The sequence below is a fragment of the Zootoca vivipara genome, chromosome 6, assembly GCF_965207765.1.
Source record: "Zootoca vivipara chromosome 6, rZooViv2.hap1.1, whole genome shotgun sequence".
Lineage (NCBI taxonomy): Eukaryota > Metazoa > Chordata > Lepidosauria > Squamata > Lacertidae > Zootoca > Zootoca vivipara.
Genome location: NC_142589.1, coordinates 15,441,853 through 15,454,685, shown reverse-complemented (window position 1 = coordinate 15,454,685; position 12,833 = coordinate 15,441,853). Strand labels below are relative to the sequence as shown.

Here is a 12,833-nt window from a genome sequence, read left to right as displayed (position 1 = left end):
AAGGCCCTCTGTCTGGTTCCCTGTAACCTCACTTCTCGCAATGAGGGAACCGCCAGAAGGCCCTCGGTGCTGGATCTCAGTGTCCGGGCTGAATGGTGGGGGTGGAGACGCTCCTTCAGGTATACAGGACCGAGGCCGTTTAGGGCTTTAAAGGTCAGTACCAGCACTTTGAATTGTGCTCGGAAACGTAGCAATAAAAGAAAAGGAATTGGGAATAGTTTCCTTTATCTGGAATCTACAGCCACAGGCCAATTCTGATCCAAAACTAGACGGTGCCTGAGCTAAGCAGGAGTTTGGCAGGATAGGAATACGCTCAAATGAATTTATTTCCGCTTGGGAGGATGTGACTTAGCTCTGAAACTCCTGACATTCACCTTCATATATTTCAAAGAATATATCTCTCTCGTCCTTGGTATCCAGGCGGAAAGTCTCGGGGAAAAACTCCTCCATTCTCAAAACCCTGCAAAAGCCCAAGGATAAGAAGGGGTTTGAACTTGCATGCTCCTCGTGAAGGGATCTGGCCCTCTCCAACTAAGGATGGATGGGCAAACAACCTCTCAGTTTGGGTTTCTCCTTTTCCCAATATTCAGTTCAGTTCTCCACATTTCCACACCTGTTTGTCACTTGTTTAGTTATCTTAAAAGCTCTCTTGAAAACCCACCAGCAAATTTCTCCTAATACGCCCTCGATTGTATGCAATTCTGCCTGATGTACACATTTCTGCAGAGCCATTCCCCCTGATACAATGTGTTTTTCTTGCATGATCTTGGCAGAAACAGATGCATTCAAATGCATGCTTTACCCTAGTCTGTCCACTTTTTGCACACATTGCTTGGGTGGAGAGCTGCACTGCAAAATTCAGGGCAGACTTCGAAGGATAGCTGTGTTTCGGTTTCCGTATCATTTCAGAAAGTGTTGTTCTGCTTTTTTATTACGTTCTGTATTTTTAAGAGATATACTGCAAACTGGCCTGTGAGCCTCGGACTAAGGGCAGTATATAAATTTAATTAATAAAACCAATATAAATAGGTTTGCTTTTAAATGCAAACTGAATCCAATTTATTCCACCCACCCTACCCCAACACTGTCCAAACACTGGGTCCATATTTCTAGGGGGGCTTGTTTGCCAGGCAGCCCCACTGCTGACATGCAGTCCAGTGTGAAAATTGGACAACTTTCCTCTTCAGCCAAGGCAGTTCATAGACCTCCACACCCTCAGCTGTGTGTCACATGATTCCTCATGATGTGATCCAACTAATCAGCAAACACAATGATGTCACAAAGCCAATTAGCTCCAGATTTGAAACCGTGTCACAAAGTAGCATCTGGATTTGAGGTTTTGTCCACATTTTGTTTGGGAAAGCTGGTTGTGGCTGGGGGATTTTTTTTTTTTTTGCAGGGCGCTTTGGGGAGGCAGTTTGATTATACCTACTTCCCACAGTCAATGTTCTTTTACTAAACTTTGTCCCTGAGGCATCTCTTAGCCTCCTAAAGCAAACATCACCCATTACTGGGAAGGTAGCTACCAAGAAGCAAGAGAGGATTTTGCAGCCTGCGTAATTTTTGCAAATTCTATGCATATTTCCACCTTCTTTTGCATAATGTTGCGATGTTTGCTTTTGCCACATTTAATAATTCACTACAGCTGCACCATATGCTCTCCAGTGAATAGTTTGGGCACAAAAAGGGAGCTGTTAAAGGAACACACACACACACACACACACACACCAAAACCCCACTATCAATCAAGTCATCTTCCTTTTTATGCCCAATGATAAATGCCACTCTGCTGCCCCCTCTACATGCCCCTCATCTGCCCAAGGGCCACAGTCCTTTCTAGGCAAGATTCTGGGGGTTTGCATAACAGTGGTGAGCAGAGTCAGATGAAAAATGAGCGGGACAGGTCATGTGAATGTTATCTTTGTATGGTAGGCGACACATGCACACAAACACCCTTCTCTCTCCTCCAACCAGCTGAGAAAGAAGCATTATGTGGGTTCGAGGACACATTCCAGCCAAACACTCAAGGAGGTTGTGAAGCAGGCCCAGCGAGGGGCGTGGTTCGGCGAGAGGAAGGTGTGGCCTGCGGAACATCCCGAGGGCCAGATTAGAGAGGGCTAGAGGGCCACGTCTAGCCCCTCTGAGCTCAAGACCCTTCCCCCTTGAACAACCTATGGCACAGGGAGGATGAGCTTAAGAGTTTAGGGCTCACTTTGTGGTCCTGTTGATCTTCTTCATCACCCGCTCATACTCCCTCAAGTTCATCAAAAGGCCGATCTTCGTAGTGAGGATCTTGTTGTTAGAGATCTGGTAAAGCAGCTGCTCTCCTGCAAAGGGAGGAATAGCAAGAGCCAGGGTGGAGCATGAACCTCTCTCACACGCAACACATCCTTCATTGATAACCATTCGGCCAAGCCCAACAACAAGGAGGCAGGTAGCCTGCCGACTCCAACTGCTGCTGCTGGACTGCAGGGGTGCCAACTTGAATAAAATATTGTGGGGGCCCAGGTAAGCCCCGCCCCGCATAATCGATCACATGACGTGGTTCACACACACACCATTTGAATTGGAATGCTCATCGGCTTTCCTGCATTGTAGGGAGTTAGACTCTATGACGCTCGGGGTTCCCTTCCAACTCTATGATTCTATGAAGAACAGCACCCATCAGGTTGTAGCTAATGGTAGCCAGTAGACCCACTGAAATGAATGGCCCTCAGTTAGCCATGTCCATTGATTTCAATGGGTTTGAAAATCATCCCCGACCACTTGCCCTGCTGGCTGTGGTTGGTGGAGGTTCAGCAACATCTGCCAAGCCTCAGGGTCTCCACTCCTGTGCCCAAAGACCACTAGGGAAAAGGTCTTTTTGGTGGTGGCTCCCCCAGGCCTCCTTACCTTCTTTGAAGTTGAAATAGGTGTCCCGGCACTTAATCTCACACCACTTCAGGATGTAATCATCCCTCCGGTTGTCATGGATGCGCTGCCAGCCTTTGTTCTTGCAGAAGGTGTTCAGTCTGCTCAGAGGACGGAGAGAAAACAATGAGGTCCAGCAACTTGTTGTTTTTAAATAAAGAGCAGCAGCAGCCCTTGCCTTCACCCTCAGAAGAGCCTGGCTACTGGTTCAGGCCAAAGGTCCATCTAGTCTAGCCTCCTGATTTCACAGGGGCCAATCTAATGGCTGCAGGAAGCTGGGCATGAAGGCATCCGCCCTCCTTCACTCATAAGATCATCAGAAGAGCCATTCCCCAGGATAACCTATAGCGAGGCAGCCAGGACTGACATCACTTGTTACTTCAATAACTAAGTTGAAGAGGTTGTTTCTCCCTTCTCCCTCCTCTTCCTCTTTCCTTGTATGCTGTGTCTGCTTTACACTGTAAGCTAGAGGCCCTGAGGACTAAAGGACTAAAGCAGGCACCCCCAAACTTCGGCCCTCCAGATGTTTTGGACTACAATCCCCATCATCCCTGACCACTGGTCCTGTTAGTTAGGGATCATGGGAGTTGTAGGCCAAAACATCTGGAGGGCCGCAGTTTGGGGATGCCTGGACTAAAGGGTAGCATAGAAATGCTGTAAATAAGGAAATATAAGACTCTGGGGAGCCACAGGAGGAAGCACCCATGACCGAGGGGCAATTCTTTCTGCAGGTGTCCTTACATATCAATTCCGTTTGCTCCTCCAATATAATAAAAAGGCCCCAGATTGAGGAGCTCCTCTGGCTTCTTCTCCTCTTGGTTATTTATTCGGGGCGATGCTTTGGGAACGCCTTTCTGCCCTTTGGGTTTGGTTTCGTTTGCCGGCTCCCCTTCGGCTAAGTTGGAATTGCCTGGAATCAAGAGAGAAAAGCGGGGGGAGTCAGGTGGCTCCAGGAAGCCCACAGGCAGGGCATGAAGGCAACAGCCCACTCTCACTGTCATGCACACAACCCTAAGAAGGACGTGGCTGGATCGGGCCAGCATCCTGTTCTCACAGTGGCCAACCAGATGCTCCTTATGGGGAGCCCAAAATCTGGTCCTGAGCACAGCAGCAACGCTTTCCGTTGGTGATTCCCGGCAACTGGGATTCAGGGGCCTCCTGCCTCCAGCAGTCGTGGGTGGGCCACCGAAAGCTTGATGGGCCTGATGTGACCTGCGGGGTTGCCAGGGCTGTGCTCCCTGCAGAGGAGACCCTTTCCCCACAGATGTGCTTGCTTTGCTGCCCATGTTTCCAGGTCTCCGCTGAGCTGAAGCGTTCAAGGAGGGCAGAGTCTGCTCTCCAGAGACCAGGGGGTAGCATCGTGCCAATTAATTTGGGGAGGGGGCCGTTGCAACTGTGCAACACCCGCCCAGGATGAGAGTCGGCTCCGCCGGGTTGGAACCAATTGGTCATTGCCCCTTTGAAGGCCTCCCATTCTCATGCTCAAGTCCTTTGTGAGAGCGACACCGGCTTCGCTTTACACATGCGCGCGGCCAGATATGGGTCTGAGTTTGGGGACAGTGTGGATCGGGGAAGAGTGGAGCAGGGAGGGCGCAGTGGGGGAAGCAAGAGGGTGCCTACTGCTTTGCTTCTCTGGCTGCCAGTCTTTCTCAGTTTCGTTTTCAAACATGCTCATGAATTTTTCCCTTGTACTTGCGACACGCTTGGAATCTGCAGAGGAAGAGGAGGAGAGAAACAGCCATTGGGCCCTGAACCAATACTAACAATACCAATACCGACCACAATACTTGAAATGAACCCAAGAGCTCACGGAGAAATGGTTTTGCGAAAAGACCCATCTCCCCTAACTTTTGCCTTCTAAATTCTGGTGGAGAAAAGGGAGGATTCTGCAGAGATGTGGCAGTGGGATCTTTGTGGTCATTCATATTTGGAATTGTTTCAATTTTTGGAGAGAAAAAAAACCATTCTGCATGCAAAGCAAGTGCTCTACCACTGAACCCTTAAGACGTAGGAAGCTGGGCTATGTGGAGTCAAACTATTGGTCCATCTAGCTTATTATTGTCTACACTGACTGGCAGTGGCTTTCCAGGGTTTCAGATAAAGTTCTCTCCTGGCCATACCTGGAGAGGCCGGGGATTGAACCTGAGACCTTCTGCATGCTCCTCAACTGAGCCATGGTCCTGCCACTAAGAGAAGAGCTTGCTTTTCAGAGAGAGAAAGGGATCACACACCTTTTTGCCCATTACCTCGCTCTTCGAGTCGACCAGCACCTGATCTGCCAGAGCATTTCGAGAGGCAGAGCGGCCAATTTGATGCCAATAATGTACAGGAGGCACCCAAGCCAAGTTACTTAATGAGACATGGCCGGCTTCCAAATCGAGGGCAGCACCAGAAACGCGAGTGGGTGGATTCAACAAAGTTCAGAGAAAGGAGGACAGAATTCTTTGCTAAGTTCTGGAAACCAGGTTGAGGCTCGAAAGAAAATCTGGGTCACAACTTTCCCTTAGGAACAAAGGAAGCTGCTTTTTTATTGAGCCACAGACCATTGGTCCATCAAGCTTAGTATCGTCTACACTGACCGGCAGCAGCTCTCCAGGGTTCAGGCAGGGGACAGTCCCAGACCTACCTGGAGTTGCTTTTAAGTATCGAACCTGGGAAGTCTTGAATGGAAATCTCTGCCACTAAGCTATGGCAGTTCCCCAAAAGAAATGCACCCATTGAATGTTCTGCTTTGAACTTTTGTAATTATCCTGCACTTTCCACTCGGTCTGTTCATGAAATGCAGCCGGAGATCAGAGGGGGTGGGGGTGGGGGAGTAATTCAGTTTAGTTTGCATTTTAACACCACCCTACCTAATTTGCACTTCGGCAAATTTGGACAATTTAGCTCATCGCCACGCTTTTCTGAATTTTGCAAGGCAGTTCTCCAGCCACAAAATGTGGAGCAAAAATTTATGTTTTGAGGAAAGGTGTCCATAAGGATGCAATTATGAGTGAAAACAAACAAATATGTATTATATATGGGAAATTGCTTGCAAAAAAAAGAAAGATGTATCAGGCAAAATTGAATAGAGAACTGTGTATATTAAGGGGAATGTAAACTGATAAATTTCTGTGGGGATCATTTTTTGAAAAAGAAATATGGCAACTGAAATTGACACTTTTGTCCTTTTCTACCTGAGACTCATAAAAAACTGGCTTGGTCTAGTCTGTGGGCAATCACAGTCCAGGAATACTTGGCTGTCCATTTGGAAACCTTTGATTTCTCATAGTTAATAGTTAGATATTCATTTCTACCATAATCTGCAAATCCAATAAGCAGCTGTCTTAAGCCTCAGATGGATTTCCGAGATTAAAATGCCATTGCTTGGGCAGGAGGTACGCCTGGCTCCAACCTTGTGCCAGCCCAAGAAGATTTTGTTTTGTTTTCCTGGGCATCTAGGCAGCATCAGTGATATTGCTAAATCTGTTTTTAATACGTCCATGTGATTTTATGACCACATTCTTTACTTGCTTGAAAATCGCTTTGGGAGTTGGGTGGGTTTTATTTATTTTTGGTAATGAGAAGCGATACATAAATTCAAGAATCCCACTCAATAAACCTCACCTAACAAAATGGAAACTTTAGTGGTGCTTTGTTTAGGTGGGTGAAAAGGTACTGAGCCCAAATTTATGGGACAATCAGCCAAGCACTGAGTAGAACTCATTTGGATAACACAACTTTCCGCTGCCTGCTATTAGTATTAGTTTTAAAAAATTAAATTAAAATTGAATTTAAAAAAATTAAAATTGTTCATTTATTATTATTTGGTTTTTGGTTTTGGGGGGGGGTTGGGTTATTGGGTTTTTATTTTTATTTTGATTATATATTTTGTGGTTTTATATTTAGATTTTTGTTCTGTGAACCACCCTGGGACCTCCGGCTATAGGGTGGTATATAAATATTATTATTATTATTATTATTATTATTATTATTATTATTATTATTATAATATTATACCACACTTCACTGGAAGATCTTAGAGGGGTTCACAAGATAAAAATACAGGATAGAAGCACAAAATAAATAGTTAAAAAGGAAAACAAAACAATACCCCTCCCCCAAATACATTATTCTAATAGTGCCTGGGCTGCCGTCCCCTGTTTTTGCCCCACCCTCCAAACTTAAGACTCTAAATAAGTTTTATTTTGTTAATAGAAGACATTTTTCCAAGCCCAATTGCAGCATGCAGGTAATCTGAGGTGTGTTGGAGCAACTGTGGAGCTGGGCCAGTGCGGATGAATGGAGCCCTCTCCCGCCAACCTCCGCCTGCCTTCGTACAACCAGCCCTGCCCATTAACCTTTTGCCTCCCTTTAGCCCTTGCAGAACTTAGTGGGGAGGGACCATCAGTCGGCGGCGCCTGCCATTGGCTCCAGCCCCGCCTGTCATCGGCGCTGGCTCCTCCTACTCTGGGCGCCCCTTCCGCCCTGCTAGCCACCACAGGTCCATCTCAGGTTGGTGCTAGAGGCGGTCTCTTTGCTCACCTCTTTGCCTACTGGACGGGGCGCTTTTAACCCTCCGCCTGCCATTTCCCAGGTGTCTTCCCGCCGTGGCTCTCGCCTTGCGGGCCTCACCTGCTCCGGTGTAGTACGGATACCAACGGAAGCCTAAGCTGATGGCGGCTGCTCTTTCACTGGCATCCAAAGGCCTTTCATCCATCCATCCTACAGAAGCCAGAGCAATTTGGTCAGAACTGGGCGGGCGCAGGCTCTTGTTTCAAAAGCCAATGCGGCCAAGTGGTTAGAGAGACCAGGGTTCAAATTCCCAGCTCCTTGATAGCTTTAGGCTGGTCTGTGATGGGAATAGGGGGGCTCCTAACAACGTTCAGCACACCTAGCAAACTACAACTCCCAGGATTCTTTGGGGAAGCCATGATACTGCTTTATGTGTACAGTGCCGATGGGCCCTGGGATAAACATCTCCGCTTACAGCTCTCTCTTTTACATAATTCTTCCAGTGCCTTGGGCAACAGTTGAATGGAAAGATGTGCAGATCACGAAGATCCTCTGATGGGCATCCCTATCCCCAGGCCCCTGAGGTTCAGCCAGCCTTTACAATGGTAAAGGGACCCCTGACCATTAGTTCCAGTTGTGACCGACTCTGGGGTTGCAGCGCTCATCTCACGTTATTGGCCGAGGGAGCCAGCCAGCGTACAGCTTCCGGGTCATGTGGCCAGCATGACACAGCCGCTTCTGGCGAACCGGAGCAGCACACGGAAACGCCGTTTACCTTCCCGCTGTAGCAGTACCTATTTATCTACTTGCACTTTGAAGTGCTTTCGAACTGCTAGGTGGGCAGGAGCTGGGACCAAGCAACGGGAGCTCACCCCGTCGTGGGGATTCGAACCACCGACCTTCTGATCGGCAAGCCCTAGGCTCTGTGGTTTAACCCACAGCGCCACCCACGTCCCTAATCCCTAATTACAATGGACCAAGCTTTTAATGTGGTGGGCCTTTTCTTGTGGAACTGCCTGCCAATGGAGGTTCAGCAAGATTCATTCCTGCCTTCTTTCAGATGCCTCTGAAAAATTGTGTTATTCAGTGGCCTTTGATGCGTCAATTCCTTTTTACTGGCTAGTATTTATCAAAGCTTTTAATGGATGTTTATCAGAACAGAACTGTTTATGTGGTATACAGCCTTGCGCTCTCTCTGTCTGTGTGTGTGGTTGTTTGTTTATATATAAAAAGTGTGGTCTATAAGAATTTCAATAAATAAAATTAAAGTGGAGCAGTGATACCATTGGGGTTCTGGTAGGGCTTTCTGGGATGAAGCTAAGCACAAAACGTAATATAACCTCAGTTTGTGGCCAATTACAAAAATTGAACGGATGGAGTCACAAGCTCCTTCAATGCAAGGTGATGGATTCCATGTTGCTAGATGTTTTAAATCAGAAAATGGCCGGCTCCTTCTAGCAGCAGATTTTACCTATCAGGGATCCTGTAGTGAGGATCTTACCAATCGCAGCAGATTTTACCTGCGAAGGGACACTGTAATAGTGGACTTCCTGCATTGGCTAAATGGGGTTGGCCTAAATAACCTCTGAGATCCCTTCCGATGTCTCATTGAAGAGTTTGGCACTTTGAGCTGCTCCTTCCCTACACATCGGCTCATTTAATTATTTAATCAAAGCTCTTGAGCCAAACGTCTCCTGGCCAAGAGAGAATCTCCACTTGAGGCTCAGTAGTTCTTTCGACTGCCTCTCGCCGCTTAATGAAGAGCCGCTTTCTGCGTTCAAGAGCAAAGCTGTGTCTTCAAGAAGCGAAGGCTCACAGAAAATTAAAGAATTATTTTCCAAAAAAAAATCCTCTTGGGGCGGCTTCCTCCAAAGCGGAAATGGACTTGTCATTCAACTATCCCTTTGCAGGGCCCAGCTATACCATTAGGCGAGTGCAGAGGTCGCTTCAGGAGGGCAGCCAGAGGTGGGTGAGAGTAGGGTGTCAGGGTGGTTTCTGTTGGGACCTGGGGCTGTGGGGCTAACCTGAGAAGCACGTTGGTCTTCGAAGCGTCAAGGGAGGTGGGAAGCTGTAGAGCTTCTTCTTGCAGACTTTTTGTGAAAGGGGAGTCGGTGTTGAGGCTCCTTCCCGCTCTGAAGCCATATCCTCTGGAAGCTGACTTACACACTGATCATAATGGGGAGGCTGTGATGTCACCCGTTGACTCAGGTGCCCTGCTCTCTCCAGAACTCTCCCCTATCTGGCCAAGCAAGGAGGGGATGTGACTAGGAACCTGGCTCTTGCTTCCATCCTGTGAAAAGCCACTGCCAGTCAGAGCGGGCAGCAATAAGATAGCGGAGCCCTCTGCGTAAGACAGCTTCCTTCAGTGGGCAGAGCACCTGCCTGGCATGCAGAAGGTCCCAGGTTTAATCCCCAGGTTGTGCTGTCCTGTCAGAAACCCTGGACGGTCGCTGCCAGTCAGTGTTGACAATACTGAGGGAGATGGGCCACGGGCCTGAATTCACAATCATTTATTTAATATGGGTTGCGGTCAATTAAGTCCTACTTGGAGTGCACTGGTTGGAATTAAGTTAATCATGTGCACAGGCTTCAGTAGGTCTACTCAGAGTAGCAATAATAATAATAATTTTTATTTATACCCCGCCCTCCCCAGTCAAAACCAAGTACTTATTATTATTATTATTATTATTATTATTATTATTATTATTATTTACTTATACACCACCCATCTGTCCGGGCTGCTCTCCACCCACTCTGGGCAGCTTCTAGTAGGATATTTAAAACACAAAAAAGCACCAGTCATTAAAAACTCCCCTAAACAAAGACAGATACAGTAGGACCTCTGGTTAAGAACTTATTTCGTTCTGGAGGTCCGTTCTTAACCTGAAACCGTTCTTAACCTGAGGTACCACTTTAGCTAATGGGGCCTCCCACTGCTGCCACCGCATCGCTGCCGCATGATTTCTGTTCTCATCCTGAGGTAAAGTTCTTAACCCGAGGTACTACTTCCGGGTTAGCGGAGTCTGTAACCTGAAGCGTTTGCAACCCGAGGTACCACTGTAGTTGTTTATTTCCTTGACATCCACAGGGTGGGCGCCACCACTAAGAAGGCCCATGGCCTGGTTCCCTCTAACCTCTCTTCTCGCAAGGAGGGAACCACCAGAAGGCCCTCGGTGCTGAACCTCAGTGTCCAGGCTGAATGATGGGGATGGAGAAGCTCCTTCAGGTATACTAGGCCGAGGCTGTTTAGAGTAAGGTTGGCATTGGGTACGAAATAGCAGTGGTCATCCCCTCATGCAATCGAGAAGGGTTTTCTGTTTTCGCTCTCCATCGATGCTGTACCTTTATGCTTTAACAGGCTAAGCAGATGGCAAGTCCTCCGCCCTCTAGGAGCTTACAGTCTGATGTTTTAACAGCCAATTGGAGAGAGAGTCAGGAAGGCCAGAGGAGTGGCAGTGAGGAAAATAAGTTACACCTCCCTTGTTTTCTGGCCAGGATGAAGGTTTATGCCCAAAGCACTTGGGGGGGGGCACTTTAAGAGAGCTCCATTTCCAAAGTCCAATGTGTCCACTAGGGATGAGCGAATTGGTACATTTTGATTCATCTGCGTTTTGCATTTTCCCAGCCTTTAGCTCAGTTCTCTGCATCGGCTGCGATGGCTTCTCCCCGCATGAAATCTTGTATTTTGAAGCACGGCTTTTTGTGCTGATCGCACTCCTGCCTGCCTGTCCCAATGTCCCCCATGGAATGCCAAACAACCCATTCAGATTCCTCGCCCCTGCTGTGTAGCAAGCACAACAAATGTCAAAGGGAGAAAAGTCTTTATACTTCTGCGGTTCCAGTCTATGCACTCTGCCATAGCAGAAGAGCGCTATCGACAGATCCCCTGTGAAGAGAGCATTTGCCCATGTGCAGGGGAAATGTGCCTGAAGATTTACCCGGCTACATACTGGCTTCCCAATCTGTGAGGATTCATGGGCAGCCTTGTTCAAAGATTTAAATCTCCCAGTTGAGAAGTCAACTGGATACAACTGGGTATCTGATCAACTTTTTATTAGGGAGCAGGTCACTCTACAGTTCTAAAAAGGAGGCCTGTGCAGCCTTTAGAGCGGCAATTTTAAGGAGAAAAGTTTGTGGGGATGATCAGTGAAATTCTTCAGGGGAGCAAACTCTTATCTGATGAAATGTCTGGTTTTCATGATTATTTTAACTGTGTACTGTAATTTATTCTGTTTTATGTATTTTGGGTTTCTGTACTTCTGTAATGGCTTCAACCACACGTATTCGCATCTGTGATATTATATATATATATATTATATATTATATATTATATATTATATATTATATATTATATATTATATAATATTATATTTTATATATATATATATATATATATATATATATATATATATATATATATATATATCCTCATGGAAATGTGTCTGTATTTCTGTGCAAATTTCTCCTAGCAGACACATTTTTCTTTGCAGTTTTGCCTAATCTATCCAGTATATCAAGACATAAATATTTACATTTTCCCAGATGTTATCTTCACAAACATACACATTTGTCCATGCATGCTTTGTCTAGTTAGTATATACATTTTTGTTCCCATTGGTTGGCTGGAGAAATGCAACGCAATATTCAGAGAAGTGTGGATTTTGAAGGATGGTTTATTCAGCTCACTTCTGGTTTCAGAAAGTGCAGGTTTTCTAGACTCTCCTTTAAATGCAAACTGAACCAAATTTCTCTCTCCTGTCTCAAATATCCTTTTGTAGACCGCAATGCTGCAATATGGCTCACCGTGTGCAGCTAGTTTGATCTACGTGCAAACAGAGGTTTGCCTAACGACTTAATCACTCCACTACCTATTTTCTTATTTTGCATACTTTATTAATTACTGTCTCCTCCAGGGCGTTCAGCTTATCATTATATGACTTTCCTCCTTGGCAGATCAACATAAGCACACGACAGCAAAGATCGCGCTGTCATAAGCAGCTGCTTGAGTTGGACTGGTCCTGAATTCGAGGGCTCGACCTGGCTTTTGCCCTGATCTGAATTTAACCCCTGGTTAACCCCTGAGGTGAGGATGCCTGTCTCTCTCTCTTCCCCCCCCCCATTACATTCTTACACCAGTGGAGCATTCAAGGTGTACCCAAAAAACCTGGGGTGATCTGGGGCTCTCTCAACCCAATCTTGCCGAATTCTGGGTTGGCCCAAATCAGTATGATTTGGTTCAGGATCCAGGATTCGACCAGATCTGGTACATAGTAACCTTCCTGAGACATGTGGGTATAGGGCAGTATACAAATTTAAATATTAATACAGTGGTACCTCGATTTACAAACAGTCCCGTTTACGAACGCCTCCGTTTACGAACGCCTCCGTTTACGAACGCTGCGGATCCGGAAGTGTTTACATCCGGGTTC

At 46.6% G+C, this 12,833-nt stretch overlaps 1 protein-coding gene across 17 annotated transcripts in view; it reads right to left on the bottom strand.

Annotated features, from left to right (window-relative positions):
- Window positions 1-12,833, bottom strand: part of TTLL10 (tubulin tyrosine ligase like 10) — a 197,236-nt gene that overhangs the window by 17,671 nt on the left and 166,732 nt on the right. For 12 of the 17 annotated variants that reach the window (XM_088671593.1, XM_088671603.1, XM_088671595.1 and 9 more), the window contains 6 exons: window positions 7,525-7,614; window positions 4,531-4,620; window positions 3,652-3,820; window positions 2,893-3,011; window positions 2,213-2,327; window positions 375-460 (listed from right to left, as the gene is read on the bottom strand). In XM_088671593.1, coding sequence (XP_088527719.1) covers window positions 375-460; window positions 2,213-2,327; window positions 2,893-3,011; window positions 3,652-3,820; window positions 4,531-4,620; window positions 7,525-7,614 — 669 coding nt within the window. The remainder of the gene's footprint in view (window positions 1-374; window positions 461-2,212; window positions 2,328-2,892; window positions 3,012-3,651; window positions 3,821-4,530; window positions 4,621-7,524; window positions 7,615-12,833) is intronic. The other 5 variants (XM_060276203.2, XM_088671606.1, XM_088671596.1 and 2 more) reach the window with 2 other exon arrangements.